The sequence below is a fragment of the Ailuropoda melanoleuca genome, chromosome 7 (assembly GCF_002007445.2).
Source record: "Ailuropoda melanoleuca isolate Jingjing chromosome 7, ASM200744v2, whole genome shotgun sequence".
Taxonomy (NCBI): Eukaryota; Metazoa; Chordata; class Mammalia; order Carnivora; family Ursidae; genus Ailuropoda; species Ailuropoda melanoleuca.
In genome coordinates, this window is record NC_048224.1 from 139,082,743 (window position 1) to 139,103,518 (window position 20,776).

The 20,776-nt window shown below is 45.5% G+C and overlaps 1 protein-coding gene across 1 annotated transcript in view; it reads right to left on the reverse strand.

Annotated features, from left to right (window-relative positions):
- Positions 1 to 20,439, reverse strand: part of ANKRD10 (ankyrin repeat domain 10) — a gene marked incomplete at its 5' end in the record, with an annotated part of 29,030 nt that extends 8,591 nt beyond the window's left edge. Inside the window, 3 exons of the mRNA XM_034665483.1 lie at positions 4,656 to 4,891; positions 15,921 to 16,012; positions 20,230 to 20,439. Of these exons, the coding sequence (XP_034521374.1) occupies positions 4,656 to 4,891; positions 15,921 to 16,012; positions 20,230 to 20,439 (538 nt within the window). The remainder of the gene's footprint in view (positions 1 to 4,655; positions 4,892 to 15,920; positions 16,013 to 20,229) is intronic.
- Positions 20,440 to 20,776: the final 337 nt, after the last annotated feature.

Below are 20,776 nucleotides of genomic sequence, written 5' to 3' on the forward strand. Positions count from 1 at the left end.
CCGCTGACGCCCAGATGCTGCCAAGCAGGTTCACACGAGGGGCCTCAGTGAGGCTGGGCTCCTGCCGCGGATTAGTGATCTTCCTTTGTGCATCTTTAGGGTGCCAGTGTGGGGGGGTCCCAGGTGCTGACCACACCCTGGGGGGGGCTGGCCAGGGGCTCCAGGACACCATGCATGCCTGTGGTCTCCCCGTGGAAGCGGGAACGCCGACCGTGGGCAAGCCCTCAGGTCCCCTTCAAAGGAGCCGGGAAGGAAAGTTTCCCCTGGTGGCTTCCCACCGGCCTTAATCAATCAGAACTATTTCTCATCCACTCATAGAGCACATTTTACCCAAATAACTGCTTTTTTGAAAAAAAATTCTGTTAAAATCAAAGCAGGACCTGAGGCCAAAATGAAGGCCGTTCTAACACGTGGGAACTTACACAGACTCTAGCTCCCGCCACGGCCCCAGGTGCAGCAGTGAATTCTAGAAACACCACAGAGGGCCTTGGGGTTTCGTGAAAAGGACGCAGAAAGGAAGGTGCATGGACGGCTGACTCCTGCCACAGCCGCTCCACCGCTCTGAGAAGAGATGAGGCTCGGGGGTTGGAATTCAAGACGGCGACAGTGGAATCACAGAAAGCGCGTGGCTCTCCACTGCATTCGTTCATCACAGTTACGCCATGCTAAGTCTTCAGGGATGAAGACAAAACAACCATTTGTTGCACCAACGCAGTGTTCTCTGACTCTGGTCAAGTATTTAAAAACAAGCCATCATTGACCTCACCTAACGTCAGTCGTGTGCACATCTCTAACGTATGGGATCAAACCAGAAGGGACTACATTTTTAATGGGGGAGGTAACAGATTTCCTGAGTCTCAGGCTCGAATCACTCAGACGCATCACTCAACAGAAGTCACATCCCCTCCCCCTCCCCCGGGTCTTTCTGTGTGGTCAAGACGCATAATGAAGACCAGAAAGTGGAGACTCTCTAATGTGGAGTTCATCCGGGGAAAGTGTGCTGAGAAACTTCTCATTGCTAATTTTAAACGGAATCATAAAGCTGTAGTTTTCTGAAAAGGTGTTTTTATAAATTAAATACCTATATGGTATGTATGAAATTCTAAGATCAGGAATATATCCATTTGAATTAAAAACAAAACTGTGAAGTCGATTTAACAAGAGATCTGGTATCAACACAGCCTCCTTCCTACGGCAGCTGGTTCCAATGACAAAATCCTGGGCTCAGTCTCTAAGTCACACTGCCTCTCCCCACTGCAGACTCGGGAGCTGTACCCAAACAATCACTGATGACAACAAGAGGACACTCACCCCCGGATGGGACGGGCATTCTTTCCCAACCAGTCTCCTGGTAACCTGGACGGGTTTCCAAGGACTGCACACATATACGGGTAACTGTACTGTTATTTCTGAAGGTTAACAGAGACACTAACAGACCTGAACCCTTACAAAGCCGCTGAAGGACACCAGTCATTCCATCTCGAGCCAACGGTTGAAAAATGGGGGGAAAACACCTCAAAACCCACTTACATACTGATGCTTCCTTGTGCCACCCCAAATGAACAAAACCCCATTTTATGCCAAAATACTTTTAATCAAAATCAACCGTTTAAGTGACTTTGGATTTGACTTTATGCTTGAGTTCACGGCCCCATGGCCCACGTCTGTGCTCTGAGCAGAGTGGACGGGATCCTGGCATGAATGGTGGGGCGAGGGCATCTCAAGTAGGACTACGCCCCAAGTGCAGCCTGCTACCCAGCGCAGTGCACTGTCAAGCAGCACAGAAAGGCTCAGGCATTATTAGTCCTTCACGTTCTTTTCCATTGGCAGTTTCCAAGGGAAAATCAAGCCAACTACCTTAAAATATATGAAAATAGTTTACTGAAAGCAGAGACAGAGGCTACTTTCTGTGGAGAAGAGTAGGGAACTTCCAGGATTCCAAAGTTAAAAAAAAAAAAGAAAGAAAAAAGTTAAAAAAATAAATTTCACAAGGCACACTTTAAAAAGTTGGCTTAGACAGAAAAACTTCTGGAAATTAACTGCTTTTATGAACATTAATTGCACACTAAAAACACAAGTGTGTGTGATTCTTAAGATGTAGAAAGACCGAACTGAGTTGCGTTAATAAGGTCCAAGCTACGCATTTATACAGCCCGGGTAGTATGCCTGGCGTCTAAAAAAAAAAAAGGCCTAACTTGTACTGGGGGAAGAAAGAAGGGAGACAGACAATTTTAAACTCTTTTAAATACTTTTACATATGAAGTTATTCAAAAGTATTTTATATGCATATATTATATAAGGAAAAATACTTATTTTTACTCTAACATGAGAATCAGAAACATATCTACAAAATGAATAATTCAGAATGAGCAAAACCTTAAGCTCACACATTTAAATAGCAAATCAAAATGAGATGCCAGAAATTAAGTGACGATGAACCATGGCAACACATCCTCAATTGCACACCAGAGCCCGATCCGAGAAGTACGTGCACAGGCAGCATAACCTCCTTCAGAAAACTCAGGCAGCTGGGGAAAAATCCTTAGTGAGACCGACCGCCCCGCCTCCACTCACAGCGAGTACGTAAAGATACAACGAGGGGAATCACCTCCGCTTCCCCCCAAGAGGCACAGGATGAAGGCACCTGTCCGTGCTCACACAGACACGACTGGATACACACCCATGCTCAAAGATACATGGGACACTGCCCGGGACCAGCACCGGCTGCAGGACGGGAGTGAGGACAGTCCGGCTGCGTGCATCCGGTGTCGAGCCCAGGTTTCTCCCGCGGTAGTGACAGTGGGACCACTGCAGGTGTGTGGAGCAGAGCCCAGTCTGGGGCTGCGTGACTCAAACACCAAGCTCCAGCCACATCTTCTTCTAACCTGGCGCCCGGGCTGAGCTGCTCGGGGAGTTTCAGGGGCAAAACGTGAATCTCTCTCCCGGTCCTACCAAAATGAATCCTTGTCTGGAGGAGGGAAATCAAATCCCCACAACGTCTATCTACCCGCACGGTTCTTCAAACCCAGCCTGTGTGGTAACAAGGTTCAGGAAACTGAAATTCAAGTCTGAGGAATCCTCGGAAAGTCTTTCGACATACTTCAACAATGAGAATACTGGCCGATCCAGGGGCCCGAACACCTTAAGAGACTGGTTTTAAAAACTCTTTGGTACATGTCTGAGTCTTGTTAGAATGTTCAGTGACATCCTTCTTACCCTACTGAACAGAATTTAAGATTTATGCTACGAACCAACACGCGTGGACATGGGAGCATACAGGACTCCTGCCTGAGGGCATAACGAAGCTAACACTTTGCATCATTCCAAAATATTAAACCAGGCATTAAGTGGATGAAAAAAAGAGTATTTTTAAAAAATGGATGCTCCTTAAGGGGTTTTAAAATACATTAGAAAAAATACGCTGGAACATGGTACAAATAAATGACAGTGAATATGTCACTAGAAACACCACCTGTGAGGTTCACGCGAACCTTCAAGCTGTTTGTGCTTCTGAGCATTCCAGCACCTTTAGACAATTATATAATTTATCAGTTATGAGTTTGATAAACTATTCCATTTAAGTTCATACATTCATTTCTACAAAAAAAGTCAAGTGTTTATAGTGACTAAGTATTTAAAAGTAGGTAATACAATTTAATCAACTTTATAGTAAAAAAAAAAAAGTCCCTGTTTTCTTCTGGATGCCATCCCGTTAAACTGAAAAGTGCAGCGCTGGAGGTCATGTTGGCCACACGAAGGGCAGTCAACCACACCTGTGGCCATGCAGGTTTCTCTCATACTTCACTTGTATAGCTCTTTTTTTTTTTTCTATCAAAGGGCACAACTTTGTATTTAACGCTCCGCTCTCCTATCTGAGTTCATACTTTCAATGCAACTACTTTTCACCGCCATCTCTAAGTGTCCCTCTCGGTGTAAGCTCGTTACATATTCTTGCCCAGCTACTAATCTGTCTTGTAAGCTATCTCACGTACAGGTACACACACAGCTCTCTTTCCTAGAGGAAGGGGAGGTGATTTCATCCGAGAGTGACCAGGTGGCTCTGCTTCTTCGCAAACTCAGAAGTCACCTGAAGATAAGGTGGGAGAATACTTATAGGAAACTTACCTTACCGACTTATCCTCACGTCGCCCCAACACCCCTGGTCTCGCTGTGAAACACACACCACACTTTGGGGTGCGGAGACCAGCCGAGGTAAACCTCTCCTTCCCCAGACTTGAAACTGTGTTTTGCTACCAGACCACCAATGTTATTCATAAGCTCGGAACGTTCACAGGAAACAAACAAAAAATCAGGCACGGTGGCAGATTTTTTTAATAGTTGTATTTCAAACAGGTACAAGAAACGAGAAAAATCTTTCTAATTCACGGCAGAAAAACCTGGATGTGCAGAAAGTTATATACACATATTCCATCTGAGCTGTCAACATCGCCCTCTTATCTGCTCCCCTTTTGTTAAAGGGCCAATCTTCCAAGGAGCCAAACAGGGGAAACGCCACCACCACTGCACCAGGATCCTCTGGGCACAGTACCCCTCAAGTGAAGGTCTCATCTCGAAGGCGCCTCCAGCCATAGAAAAAGAGCACACGTTACAGAAAAGAGGAGAGGCTGCCCCTCCCGTCCACCAAGGGGTCTCACCTTCGGTTCTGGCCTTCTTCACTCCAAAGGGCTCCGGATCTTCTAAGCACCTCTTGCGATTTGCTGCCGCACTAGTATGATTAGGGAAGGGGTTCTGATGGCCCCCGTTTACGGTGCCGTTGTCATAGAAACGGCTCAGGCGACAACTCTGCAGGTTCAAGAGAAACTGGGTGCACTCTTGGAAACCCTGGGTTTGAGCAATGTCTGCTGCTGTCAGGCCACTGGCATTTCTCAGGCTGCGTGACACAAAAACACTGAATTACAGCCCGCCGGCACCCTCACCTGCTCTCTGCTCCTGCCGACCTGACTGACTATCTCAAGGGGGCAGCAAGAGGATACAGACGTACAGCGAGTCTCCCTTACGGGGGAGCCCTCGTCCTGGCTGCGTAACTAACTTTGCTCTTGCGCACATCTGATTACTAAGCAAGATTCGGGAGATAGGCATTTAAAAATCAACACACTAAACTTTAAGAAAGGCATCTTCCTATTTAACTTCTCAACATCATTTTTTAGGTCAGTCTGAAGAACCTAAATTTATGCTAACTTCAGACTGAACCTGAAACTGAATTCTACGTTATCTGCATAAGTGTAATAATCCATTCCTTTAGCTTGAGTAAAATCATAACAAACAAACATGTACTGAAATTGTCCATGGCATTCGTAATGATCGGCTTCCTCAAAACAGCACATCGACAAGCCAGATTGGACGCCAGCACGTGACACTGTAAGCGGAGGCTAGAAGGATGTCCTGACGCCAGAGGAACTTATCGTCAGGGGAGATCTGAGAAGCCAAGTTTTTGTGTGTGTTTGACGGGAAAGCCTGCAGTGGTGGGACTCTGGCATTTGAGAGCATGTGCGTGGGGGTTTCCTGGGAGCCCATCCCTGGGGCGGGAGCGCCATCCCCGCTAAGAGCCCACGCCACAGCACCTGGCGTGGCCGGCGGCAGATGAAGGCCGGGGTCTCCTACAGCAGCTGAGACACAGACTTCAGTAGGAAGTGCTGGCAGAATGTGAAGTGAACCATCTCAATCACACGAATATGAAAGAGCCACCCTGTAAACCTCAACGAGGAAATAATAAATGTTAAAGGAACAAAAGCTACTCCCTGTTGAAGTTCCCCTGAAAGGCAAGAAAAATACCCTGCCCTGTGAAGACAGGCTGTGAACCACCAAACAGGCTGATAAACTGAGAACTGAGCACCAGACGGGGGCGGCTCCCCTGCCTGCTCTGCCGAGCGAGGCCAGCGGTCTTACGGTGTCACGAACAGCCAACGTAGAAGGGGGGGTGCTTGCTTCCAGGGTTAATGTTACCACAAAACCACATCAGAGTAACGACTACACATCAGAGGCAGACAGGGGTTTTCACCGTAAAGAGAACAATAAGCCTTGTGTTCCTATCTCCAGCCATCACACTCCTAAAGCTCCAACCTCAGAAATGAAAAACTTGTACATTTTTGGATAATCGCTAAACATGTCTCTGCTCTTTAAAGCCTAAGATAAAGAAATGTATCATACGTTTCAAAGAAAGGTGAAAGCCCAAACTCAGTTTGATCAGATATAAAAAAGACAAGATTTGAGAATCTCAGAAACCAACAAGTTTCTTAAAAACATATGGCATTTGTGTGCAGAACTAAGGGGAATAAGCCTGCCATTCTGATTTCATGGCTATGAATTCTGATGAGTATTCTTCTATAATTGGGTATTATTTTTATTGTGATGTATGAATTAAATGGAAAAGAAATGCCAACGTTTGGACAGTGTGAACTACATTAATCACACGTATATAAAATGATCATACACTTGGTTTTTGAGATCATCATGCTATTGGTATGACAACAGTAAACTAAGTGTTTAGCTGGGTGGGTTTTCAAATTTTTCAGGGGCTGCCCCAAGTGTCGTCACCCAGAAAGACCTACTCTATCAAGAATGTGAACAGAGTAATAGGTAGCCACGTGAAAAACCACCAAACTCTTCAAAATTTAGAAAAATGAAGACCTAGAACATATGCAAAGTTTATAAAATGATGATTCCTATACAGAAATATGGGCTTCTCTCCAAAATCAGAGAACTTTTGCAAAGCCAAGCTGACGGTCAAGAGGACTCTCTAGGAGCTCAGAGAATGATGGAGAACAGCACACACATTTTTAAGTGGCATTCAATGTTGTAAACTTCCCTGAGGAAAACAAGAGAGGCTTACAGAGCAGCCAACATTCTCGAGTCATGCCAGAGAAGAATTTCCAAATACACTTTCCAAAAAGTTTACTGTTTTCCCAAGGAAATACAACAGCCTTAGAAAAAATAAGCAACAAATCGGTGTCGACGTCCGGAGACTCTGGAGACGGCCCCGTGTCTGAGTGGGGGTGGGTGCGAAGACCTGAGACAGAAAGGCAAGGTCTCCCCCCAACAACGTCGTCGAACACCCGCACATCACATTTCCAGACGGCATGAGGTATTAACTTCAAAACTAAACAGATGGACTGTGGCCAACGCACGCTACGCGCTGCCCACGTGCGGACCAAGCAATGAAGAAGGACCAGTCACGGCTCAGACTGAACAGACGCTGGTTCCACACATACCTTTGTGGGATGAGAAGTCAGAGGGACCCAAAAGGGAGATCAAAACATTCTAGAAGACGCAGGGGCAGAATCCGGGACATAAGGTGACTGTGGAAGAATTAACTGGGAGCTAAAAATTCTGGCGCTATTCCTACAGGGTTATCAGAAACAGGGACACACACACTTTCTTCTCTCTGCTCCCAGTAAGCTACAGATTTTGACATGAGCGGACCCTTGAACAAGGAGCGGCTGGGGGTACCAATCCCTGTGCAGTCGCAAACCCACATGCAGCTTCTGACTCCCCAAAACTTTACCACTGAGATTTTACTACTGTTGTCCAGAAGCAGATTTACTGACAACACAAAGTGGATTAACACATATTTTGTACATTATATGTATTATATACTGTATTCTTATAATAAAGTAAGCCAGAGAAAAGAAGTGTTATTAAGGAAATCATAAGGAAAATACATTACAGTATGTACCATATTTATAAAAAATCCATGTACGGATGGACGTGCACAGGTCAGGCCCGTTGTTCAAGGGTCAACCGTATAGTCCTTCTCTCGTCACGTAGCACTGAATGAACACAACAGTTTATACTCCTCTCAAGTCAAAGGATCTCTGAACACCTGATTCTGGCACACACCATGAGGACGCCCCTACTTACGTACCCTCACCCTTTCATCTTCTACCCTGCCAAATGTCTGACTCCCTAATTCTGCTCTGCTGACACCGAAACGTGGCCTAGAGGCTGCCCCACTGCAGAGTGCTCGACAGAAGCTGCCTGGACAGGAACACCGGGGCGCAAGGATCCTGGGCAGGTGCTTTCCCTACGGAGGGCCAGACGCTACCGACTGCAGGCTCTCCAGTCCACACCCCTGAGCACAACGACTCAGGGCTGTCCTCTTGGCCTGAAAGCAACCACGGACGATATGTGAACAATAGAGCATGGCTAGGTTCTAGTGAAAATTCACTCGTCGACATTAAAATGAGAATTTCATATAATTTTAGCTTGTAGAGTCTTCTTTGGATTTTTGTTCGACCATTTAAAAGTGTACAAATCATTCTTAGTTTATGGGCCACACAAAAACCAGCAGCAGACTGGATCTGCTAAGTAATATGTAACCAGCTAACTAGTCCTCCATTTTTATAAAACATATCTGTCCATGGGTTCCTCGAAGCCGTCTTTCCAGAAATTCTATGTACTACTCAATTCAAACAAACAACTTTTAAAAAGTTGCCAAATCGGTTAAATCACAGAATGTTAAGTACCAAGAAAAATATCTAGAGGGAAACTACAAGCCCCCGAGAGCACGTGGAAAGAAGCAGGATGGTCACCCCATTCCACTTGTGTGTTTTCTGTTAAAAGTTCTGGTGGTCCTACAGTCAGGCAATGTGCTTACAATGAGGGAGGGGAAAATGCCCTTTCCAGGTCTGAATCCCTCAAGCCACTTTTTCACAGTTCAATAAGCAGAGGGGACTTTCCAATGTGCTAGAGGCTGAAAATCACGTGGGTTTCCACGCCAAGGATGAGAATAAAGAGTCATTAAATGGAATTGTTCTCAAAACCTGAACTTTTAACAAAAGAGGCTCAGGTCTTTCAATCCTTTTTCCACATACGCTTTTTCTGACTCGTTCAAGCGTGTTTCAATTTTGATGTTGTAAGAGCTGAAACAGTGATCCTGGTGAAAATGTACCATCAATTTATTAAACCTGCAAGCTTTTGCGTTCCAAGGTGAAACAGAAATTAAAGCTAGGCTCCCTCCCTTCTCTTCCTAACAGTCGGGGGCCTGACTGTGAACTGGAAGGGGGCAGGACGGCTCCCGTCCCTGTGCTGCACTGGGTCTGGAACGGTACTTCTTGCTTTATTTATTTTAGAGAGGATGACACAGCGTGTGCTTGAGCAGGGGGAGGGGCAGGAGAGAGAGAATCCCAAGCAGAGCCCCCTGTTGAGTGCAGAGTCCATGCGGGGCGGGGCTCATCTCATGACCAGAGCCAAAACCGAAACCAACAGTCGGCCGCTCACCTGACTGCGCCCCCCAAGGCACCCCCCCCACACACAGTACTTTTCGAAGAGCCAAGCCTCCACCCTGCAGTCCGCAGACACTCGGGCGTGTGGGGGGCGTGGCTGCACGGCACCCCCCGTGGAGAGCTCCTCCAGCTCAGGTGCGATGCTGGGACAAACGTCAAATCTCAACTGCAGTCTAGACAGGCTAGTCCCCAGGGGAAGCTCGGAAGTATCTAAAGATCTGTATTTTACATGACAACCGGGGAGGTAATGGCAGCATACAAATTGTTTTTAGCCTAATCTTTTAAAAAAACATGCCTTTGAATTAAGCATCTTCAGTGTGATACACCTGGGTGAATGCGGACTATGCGTGATCCAAAATTCACCCCTGTCCGTTTCGGAGGACGAGAACCCGTGGATGTGCTGTGAGGCTGTCTCTAGAAGCTCTCTGTTCACCCACTCTGATACCCAACTGGAAAATCTTTGAAGCAGGGCAGAGATTGTAAAAATTAGAGATCCATCAACCTGATGTTCAAATTGGGTCTAGTTTGTTGAACTTTCAGAGTCAACTGTCAAAAAAAGAAAGAAAGACAGAAAAGAAAGAGAAGAGAAGAGTTGACACGATCAGATTTTGGGGGGGGGGGGGGAATCACTCTGCCGCCAGCACTGGCACCTGCGGGTTCTAGCTCCTGTGACAGTCACCGAAACTGTGAAAGTGATCTCGGAGCAGCCCACTCATGTCCGCCCAGCGGGCCTAGTATTCTCTCCAAAGTGCAATGTGCAAATACGGAAGACATCGAATAACCCTCACTGTGAATTATTTCTTCCATTGAATAACTGGCTAAGAAATTGTTATTTTTTTTAAGCTTTACTGAAGCTAACTCGTAAACGCTGGGATACTGTGTTTTCTGTAATGAAGTTCTGAACAGAATATTAAAGTGTCTTGTACCGAGGGACCCCTCCCCAACGCACTGGAAAACAAAAGTCCACTGTGTGGCCCGCTAGTCCTCCATCTATTTTCCACTTACAGTGTCACGCCCCTGGAATAGACGAGAAGCTGTTCTAGTAGGAACAGTTTTCTCTTTAATTTGAAAAACCACGGATCAGGAAATCACGGGAATACAACGTTTAGCATCTGAGCTGTCACATCTCCTCCAGGATGTTTTCTTTTTGTTAATGCCATGTGACAATAAAAAGATAACCACAATTTTTATATAAATATTTCTGTTAAAATTCTGATCTCAACTTAACTATTGTTAGTTACAAATAAAAGGTAGATATCATAAATTAGGGTAAGCAAAGCATGCAAATCTAAAGAATCTATATCTGAATTCCTAGATTAGCATTAAAACCAATCACCGCAACAAATACCTCAACAGTATGCCTCGTGTGGAGAAAGGAAGCCATACTGAGCATTCAATGCCACAACCGTAAGGTTTTCGGAGAAGCACCTGTGGCAGTTCTCAGCAGTTTCTATATGGAATGCTCCCCCTTTCTAGGATTACTTGAAAAAATCAAGTCAATTCGAATTACGTAGCTGTAAGACATTGACACGTGTAGGTTTTACAGATTCAGAATCTTCTCTGTGATTTAAAACGGGCAATGGTTCATGACACAGGACACTGAAATAATAAGGGATCACATATTCGCAGGCAACATTTGGATTAAAAATACATATACACACGCGGGGTGCAGAGGCACGGTTAGTGAGCGCGAGCCACTGTCACGTGACCGCCCTGACCGGGAGCCCTGCGGATCCGCGACGCTGCCTTTCCAACCACCTCCAGCCACTTTCAGCATGAAGCCAATTTAAATATGTCAATATTTCAACAAAAGTTTAACAGTATGGACTAAAAACCATTCACTCACGATTCTGGTTACTTTAAAATTTGGTATGCTGTATCTCAAATACATTAGTAACTATTCCTAGATGGAAATAAGCAAATACATGGAATCGTTAAAAAAAAAAAAAAGATTAAAAAAACATCACTAAATGTCCATTTGTACAAACATTAACAAACATCTGAAATTTCTTCAGTAAAAGAAATACATGTGTATTTTTAACCCTTTGGTATCCAAACTCTTATGTTATGAAGACTTTCTTAAATACCGTCTTCAGATAATAAGAGGAAGAAACTATTTTTTAAAGTATTTACCTGAATAAATTTGGTGCCAAGTTTTCATTTCAAGGTCCACATCACTGAGGGCAGTTTTACATGGCAACTGAACCCCAATCATGTTTGCATACGTTAAATAAGAGTGTCATTCAGAGAGTCTGATAAAAGGCTTCACGTGCTCCCACTATAATTTAGCAGAGGAAAAAGATATTTGGATTTGGAAATCACTGGCTATTTGAAAGCACTATTTAGAAAGGCAGTGATTAAACAATTACCTGAGTCTGTTATTCAAGGTGTTATGAAACTGATCACAACTCTAAACTAAACGTGTCGGCAGCTCTGGGTACTGTCTCTCTGCCTCTGCTCCTGTCGGCAGGCAGAAAGAGCTTCAGAACCGTGCAGGAAGCACCCTCTCCACCAGGCCGGCAGCTCTCCAAAACCGGGGGAAAAGAGCCAGACACGAGCAAGATCGGACAAAACTGCTGGAGTGACAACGAGGCAAGGGAAGCAAGCAAGACCAGGCACGGAGGACGGTGGGAACGCAGAGGGAACTCAGAGTTACAATTCTAATAAATTTCATAGACTATTATTCTTAGGAGCAAATATGTGAACCAATGAAAAGAAACCACAAATTTCAAACATGAATGAATGAGCGGCTACCAGAGTAAGTCTGGGCTACATTCTGCCTCCAACAGGAGCTGCGAACAAACTCCCAAACAGCAACATGAAATATGCTCGCAGCACAAATGTGCCCTAATGGGAATTCTTCTTCCAGACAGGGCTCTCTGGGTAAGCGCACGAGGCTGGGTCATAAATGTGACCAGCAATGATGAACCAAACTAAACCAAACTAAATCAACTCCATTTCAATTAACAATGTCTCAAAGTTCAGTATGTAGATGTTTTCGCAACATTAAAACAAAATCTATTAAGATCCCAGTTCAGACTTTTGTGACTACGGCCAACTGTGCCTGTTTTCTAAATTAGGCAAGAAGGATTTTTTTAGAGTGAGTCACTGACCTTGCTTACATAAGGCTACTGGTGCTTCTCCAGTTATTTGATGACTGCAGTTAAGTTCTTGGTGGGATCAGAATAGTTCAGTTGGAATATACGTAGCCCATCTGAAGATCCAGTCACTACGGAATCCGTGGCTTCCAAAGAAATGCTCTCCTATCGGAAGCTACGGGACTCTGCCATGACCTCACTGAACACTAGCACCCGTGTGGCGGGGCACAAAACAGGCCAGCAAATCTGCCCGAAGCCCCAGCAACTGCAGTTTCACTCTAAATCCCACTGAGTCCCTGTATTTCCACTCAGAGGCATAAAGAAGGCTATTACAATATCTGGTTGATATGGAAACGTTCACTTTACCTCTCAAGAAAATAAAGTAACTGAAATTAATTGGTGCCCAAATACTGAAAGTAAAGATAACCCAAGGCTTTAAACCTACAGTTTACAATGTCAGTAGTTAAAAGGTCTTAATTATCAGCAGATAGTCCGCAAGTTTTCTTGCTTTCTCCAAAATTACAGGAAGACTTCATCTTACATTGCTACTTATTTGATCATCAAAAAGAAAAAAGAGGCAATGGCAGTTCACAGGTTAGTCCGTGCCTCTCCTCCGATGCAATCCCCTCCGAGTGGGCAGCATTCGGTACCGGCCGCAGTGACAGATGGAACCGTCACACAAGCCAAATGAAGGACAGGGACAACCTCACTTTTGAGAACTCCGTAGCTGCTGTGCTTGAGAAAAACGAGAATGAGAAGAGCGTACAGAAGTTCAGGTGATTTAAAGTACGCAAACAGTGAACCTGGTGTCACAGAATTACCACTTAATCCTATGTATTTTTACTTTTGGATGTAAACAATGGGAAATGATAATGACCATCGTATAAGCCAGAAACAAAACCTCATGAGAAAAAGAAAACTTGGCACCAAAACTCAAGATGTAAAATAAGAGAAGAAAAAAAAAAACTCCATCAACATACTCACGTGTGGTGCTAGAGAATGTTATACACGGTGCCCAGCGGCTGACATGCGTTATCGTACAGACGCGGCCTATATTGACAAGTGAGTTACACAACAAACCGCTCTAGCCACAGACGTGGGGTACACTCGCCCTCATCATTATCTACCCAGTGACCAAAAAAACAGCAACTTAAAATTTTGGCCACTTTATGCAGCTGATACATTAAAAAAAAAAAAAAGTAGGAATTAATAACAAAATTAATGATCACCACCAAGTGTGACAAAATACTGATACGAGACAGCTTTCAATCCCTTCACAGGAAAGGAAAGGTTCATATTATAGCATATAATATGAAGAATTAATAATCTGGCCCATTGTGAACTGGAAAAAACATAAATCACTTTACGTAAGTAAATTAATACGGTGCCCCTCGATCCTCTTAAAAAACAAAACAGAACAAAACAAAACAAAAAGCATTTTATTTGCTAGGACTACTCTTTACCATGTGAGCAGTACAAGTAAAATAGATCTAAGCACTATAATCTGGGGGACTCAAACTATCATCTGTCGGTAGGCTAAAAGTGTTAAACTCATAAAAATGTGCAGAAGAGACATCAAAAAACAATTCACATCAAAAAGCTTCCCAGCAAAACTGGCCATTTCTCCAGATGTTAAAACTAAATAATCACATATACAACTGGTCCTTTGTGCTCTATCTCCAGGCCAAAGACTTAGAATTTTAAGAATCGCTTTTGGCTAGGTGGCTGGGGCTAAACATTTCTTCTAAAGAACATCTGAAGGTTCAGGCAAGGGAAATCACCATAATGCAGGGTCTCGAGAGAGTGGCTCTTATACTGAGAAGGAAAAACAGCCTGGCACCCGAGGCCAGGCTCAGTCACACTTGGTGGGAAAGACAGACTCGAGGGTCCTGTAACCAAGGACAAAATTGTAAATAAAAGGTTCTCATTTTAGAAAGACACCTATTAAAAAAACGATATAGAGATAAATATTTATTGGCTCAAAGGATTAAGCTATTCATTGAAATGAAGAGAACTAACACCTTAGTAATAAAATGTTCAGGGTCAATCAGACTATTGTTTACAAAAATAAGTCATTAAAGTTCAACTTCTAATTATTATTTCAATAAATGACAAGCAATTTAATCATTGATTTTATATGACTCTGTATTTCATAACCAAAGCTTCTGTTATTAAAATTAAAGATCTGAGTTTTTAATCTAAACACAGCTAAAAAATGCATATATAACTTCACTTTGAAGCAATCCATTAAGAATCATCTCAAATTGTATAATATATATTCATCTTATCCATCGTTTTTACATTACCTGAAATCATAAGTATATGAAGTCACAAGGTGCCCTGCAATGTAACAGTTAATACAGGGCATATTTATAACACTAAACTTCTATGGAAATAGAAGATCCAAGCCCAAACTAAGTATTCTCTTAACAACAGAATACTTAAATCAAACAGAAGCTAAGATCCTAGGAGCCAAATGACAGCCCGGTATCAGGCTTTGCATTAATTTATATGGCTTTGCTATCCAGGATCTATTTTCAATAAATTTATTATACCACAGAGTCAAAACAACGAAGTGGAAACCAAAGGGTTAAACTAAGTTAGTTTTGTGGGTTTATTTCTCCCAAAGCCTAGATTTTCACATTTCCAATTAGAATAAAGTGGTTTGTAACTAATTTTTATGAAATATTCAAGACACTCAAAACAAAAATGCTGACTTTATAGTTATTTTGGTTATTATAGCTCTATAGCTTACACTCAACATTTAAGGGTGAAAACCGCATCCATTTTGTTAATGCTGTGAACTGCAGAAGAAAAATTTTTACAATATAAATCTTTCAGAGAAAGTTAATACAAATGAATTAAATATCTAAAATAAACGTTTAATGCCATAGCTAGCTACTGACTTTTGCATATAAGATCATATCTTTAAATTAATACACTTAAATATTAATACTGTTCTATCAAACCACGAATAGGCTAGCTCATGTAAACTGAACTAAAACAAAATTACAATGTCACCGGTATCAAGAGCTCAGAGTGAATCTGAAGACTTTAATATATACGGTTCCATTTTACAAAAAGTTATAAATCATTAAAAGTCAAAAGTAGCTTTAAAACATAATGTTCTCACATCTGCTAAAAGATAAAATCACAACTTAGAAAAGCTGTCTATCAGAATTTGGGGGCCAGAGAGGCCTGAAAACATGTTCTAATCCAATTCAAGGGCCTCATTTCAAAATTAACACTGGCAAAGTAAGTCTGATGACTTGCCCGTGGTGACACAACTAGTTAGCGGCCAAGTCAACAATGCCAGGTTCCAAATGTAATTAGTTCAGTGCTCTTTCCGTCCTCGCATGCTGTCATGGCGACAAGCCTGTGGCCACTGTGATGCCGCTCCCTCCGCTAGTCGTCAACCCGCACCAGAACCCTGCCCGCTAACGCCAACTGACCTACCAAGCCAAGTTCCGTTGCTAACAGAAACACAACCTCAGGACCGCTGCTTGCTCCCAGTACATGCTGTCTGTAAGCACAGCGTCCTGACTGCGTCTCTGCGGGACGAATAAGCCAAGGCACTTACTCGATGTGGGCCCCGTTGGCCACCAGGGCACGGACGCAGTCCAGGCTCCCAGAGCGAGCCGCCTTGTGAATGGGGGTCTCGCCCTCACAGTCCTGAAACAACAGAAGGCACACACGACATATCAGACCCAACAGGACTTGGACATTTTCAAGTAACATAATGGACACAGACCATGCACCTCGTTCGTCCTGGAGACCAAACAACTCGGCGAGTAGATCTGACATGAAACACACAGTACTGTGGCCAGAGACGTGGGAGAGAAAAGAAAAGTCGGCCATGGAAGGGGGCACGTTCTCCTGAATTCCTGGGCTGAGAGCAAAGAGTCGTGGGGCCTCTCCAGCAGGGACAGCACGGACACTCCACATGGATGTCAAGAAACAGTTTTATGCTGGATCTCAGCACAAATGCATTGTACATAAAACCCAGAACAATTATCTTCTAACAGGTTAAAAAGGAAAAAGGAACCAAGGCCAAGGAACAGCACACCCCATCCAGCGTCTGGTCTACCCACGCGCATCCACACCCACCCCAGGGTGGGCCTGAGCTGAGACATCGCCCATGCCCCCCTGCACCTCGAATCCAAATTACTACTACACTTTAGACAAGGAGGGTTGAGGTGAAAGGGTCAGGAATGATGAGGAAGAGGACCCGGGGCCACACACAGCCAGCTTCACGCAAGGACCGTGAGAAAGGCTGCATCAGAGCGGGATTCACCCTTCAGAGTAAGGCTGGAGAAGGCAAAGAAAGTGAGCTGACACTGGGAATGACAGTGAGGATGATGAGTTAGTTTGCAGTGTATGAATGGGACACAATCTGAAACATGCTTCCATTCACAGGCTCTCTGGTTGTAGGAGGGAAACAAAGGTGCAGCAGTCAAGAGGAGGAAGTCGTTTCTGTTGGAGACACCAAGGCAGCACCTCCTGCCTGGCCAGCAGCACGTTCCCCAGTCCTCCTACCGCCCTGTCCCTGGAAGCCGGGCTGGCGGCAGAGCACTCCCGAAACAACGGGAGGGGCGGTGGCGCCCCGTGCTTGGCACAGGAGGACGGTCCACTCATCGATCAGGACACACCCAAGCTCACAGGCAGATCCCAGGGCGCAAGCCAAAGTGAAGAGCGCCAGAGGCTTCCAGAGCAGCCCGTGATGGCAAAGACGCCGGCGTGGAGTGCAAATAAGTGTGAGCACTGACTGAAAGCGAGCTCAGAGGTGATGTGAATAAGCCCATTTCTGAAGAAAGAAACACAGAATTCCATGTGGCTACCGAGGGAGCCATCCAGTGAACTCAGATTTTTTTTTAAAGGATTATTTATTTATGAGAGAGCGAGAGCGAGCGAGCGCACAAGCAGGGGGGAGGCAGAGGGAGAGGGAAAAGCAGACTCCCCACCGAGCAGGGAGCCTGATGCAGGACTCGATGCCAGGACCCTCAGATCATAACCTGAGACAAAGGCAGATGCTTCATCGACTGAGCCACCCAGGCGCCCCTCAGCTTCTTAACAAAGCAAAAACCTACCCCCCCATCCTCCCAAAAAGGTGGGGAGGGGAGACAGGAAGCATGTAATCAGGACAAGCAGCACTCGCATGGAAGCACTGCCAGGAGGAGTGAGTGGGGAGGGGAGGGGAGGTGGTGCCACCCCTGACCACCCCGCCGCCCCCCCCCCGCCCAGAACACAAAAGCAGGTTTTTAAAGCTCTCTTTGGAACAAGGAGAAAAAGTAAAAGTCTGCACCATCACTTTAGAAGATGGTGGGGCAGTAACAGAGGACAGAGGAGGAAGCAAAACCAGCTCCCGAACTGGGTCTTCCAAGGACGCTCCCTCAGGCCGGGAGGGGAAGACCAAACACGAAAATACACTGGCCCAGACGCTAAGAGGAGGAGCCATTTTAATTACTCACGTCTCCAGCTCAGACAAGTCACATTCCAAAAATACCAACTATTTAGTAGTATGATTCCAGAACGACTGTGGGCAAACTGAGTAGTGGGGAGTGGGAGCAGCACCACACGTCGGAAGACAAGTCACCTTGAACGGCAAGTACAGAAAGGCCTGGTTCTAGTCTGGCTACAAGAAACTAGAGCTGGTACCAATGTCACCAAACTCCAGAACAGGAGTGAAGGGACGGCTTGTAAATCCTTGCAGAACGTGACGCCCGTGGGTCGTGGCCACAGACCGACCGAGAATAAATCACCTGGAAACGGACTTCCTTTCTCTCTGGGTGAACGGAGCCTCCAGGCGGCACACGTGAGTCTCAGTGACCCCTCAAGCCAAGTCTGTAGACTGCAAACACGGCCTCTGTTAGACTCGAGGACAACGAACTGACGACACTTAGTAACTAATATGCCAAAATAGAGGCCAGAAGGTGGGTGGAAACTAAAACAGGAGTAGAAGAAATGCAGGGCAGGTCCGGAAAAACGGCAGGCACACAAACAGATTTAGGAAATCCTGGATCTGGTTCTGTAACAGTTTACATGGGAGACGAGAAACTACCCACCTTGGGATGAGTCAACACTGGGGGGGAGCTAACACAAGAGCTGCTGTGACCCCCGAGGTCAGTGGATGCCTGTCCCAGCAGGCCCGCCGCCACCCCCCACACAAGGCGACAGCTGACGCAGACTGCAGCCGAGACCCCGTCAACAACCATGCCAGCACGCCAGTGACCCCGGGTGACAGCCTCGGACACGAGAGGGCTGGGGGTGCTGCAAGGGGTGGGGTCTGGGGACTCCTGCCCTGGGAGCAGAGCCCAGAGGGCCCCACCCAGGACGAGGTAGAGCAGCAGCCCTTCGTCCAGGGCAGAGACTGGGCTGCTGTCCAATGGCATGTGAACAGAGCTTCTAGATTTACACCGTCTGGAAGGCAGCGCTGGACGATCTCTTTCGATCTCTGTAAATCAGATGCTATATAAGAGCTGGAGGAAAACCACCAGAGGGGCACCTGGGGGCTCAGGTCCTAATCTCAGGGTCCTGGGATAGAGTAACGCAAGTTCTTTGCTCAGCGGGGAAGCTGCTTCTCCCTCTGCTCCCCCTTCCCCTCACCCCCACTCATACTCTAAGTAAAACCTTAAAAAAAAAAAAGAAAAAAGAAAACTAACAGAATATTCGAAACTAAAGTTCCATATTAATTATTAATCACTACCATTCGTGGATTATCCATATTCCATTAACAAGGACACTGAGCACAAGGACTTGCCCCAGGCCAAGGAGTGGAGCAGAGATGGAGCGTGGCACCCCCAGGGTCCCCAGGTGTTCTGCTAGGACAACGGGGCAGAGAGAAGGCAGCACCAGGAACGCGCAGCTGGAGACAGGCATGCCTGGAGCAGTAAAAGCATGAGGTTGACATTCCGTAGCCCCCGAACACGCAGATCAAAGCAACACGGAGAGTCACTCCCCTGATCCCTGTTCTAGACCACTCCTACAAACACCTGTCCTTGATTCCTGCCTCGTAGGTGGTCAGCTGAGTTACTGGTGAGGGAGGGGCCTGGTTATCAGCAAAGGATGAATCTTGGGAAAATAGCAAAGCAGAGAGGAAATAAAAATTGTTCTGCACACAGTAGCCCCTTGAGGATTATTAATAGAAAAAGCAAATAAAAACAGGAGAAAGGGTAAAGAGGAAAGTGGGAAGGCATAAAGGCACCCCTACGGAGCCCCAGGCACAAGACCCTAGACAATCCACCCTCGGGGTAGGGTCTCCGCCTGGGAAACCCTCTGGCCAGACTATCCCGAGTCATCTATACCCACACACCTGTCCACATAAGAGTCCCCAGGAACCGAAACTCTCTCCTTGAGGTTTTTTTCGAGGAAGTGAAAGGAATACTGAAAACACCCCATGAGAAGCTGGCATGCATGCCTGGGCTTGCACACTTCCACACCAAGCCCCTGGCTCCTCCTCCGCGTCCGGTCAGAGGCCACGTGAGCCCACGCCGGTCAGCCTGCTAGTGCTAACTAGACCACACCAACGAAGTCACCGCCGTTCTTCCGCTAGCACAGATGTGTCTCACGGTTCTGTGTGGAAAGGAAGCTGAGGCCACTGTCGGCAGGGGAGCCAGGAAATCCGGGCTCCAGGCCAGATTCCTTCAGTTACCAGCTGTGACGTGGGCAAATCACCTCGGATCGCTGTGGATCTCGGTAAGTCACGTAACAGGTAAAAGCACTGCTATGTGAAGGGCCTATTACCCACAAATAACTCTGTACACATAAATCCCAGTCAGCCCAGAGGTTAACATATTAAACTCTAATTAAGGCCTCCATTTAAAACTCAACACCATGTAATTATAACTGGAAAAAGAAAATAAAAATCAAGTTAATCATCGGCACGCCCTTACCGGTTTGTTAATGCTGGCTCCTGCTTGAATCAACCAGCTGAGGCACTGGGGGTGTCCCCCAAAAGCGGCGATGTGGGCTGGGGTCTGTGCGTAGCGTGTAGTGGAGACGTCCAGCGTGGCCCCAGCTCTCACCAGCTGGATGAGGCACTCCAACTTTGAAAACGGCAGGAGGGGGATGACACACGTGTAAATGTCGTATGCTATTTCATGTTACACAAACAATTACAATTCTATGACGCGGGTAAGTGGCATTTTTTGTTACCCAGCTTTTTTTGTTTGAGGGAACAACAGAAGTCATTCCTTCACAATACAAATTTTAAAAAAGCTTTAAAAGAGTATTTTTCCTTATCCTGGTTAAAAAAAAAAAAGCTGGTACACAGGAATAGAAACTCAAAAACACTGACGCCACACGAATTTATTCTGTTTTTCCTACAACTGAAAAAGCCAAAATCAGTAAAGACTGCAATATTCAAAGACTTCTCTCAAAACTGGGTCTTGCCACTTTCACACGCCTTTTTACATTCTACAAAACCAGTGACTGGTCGTT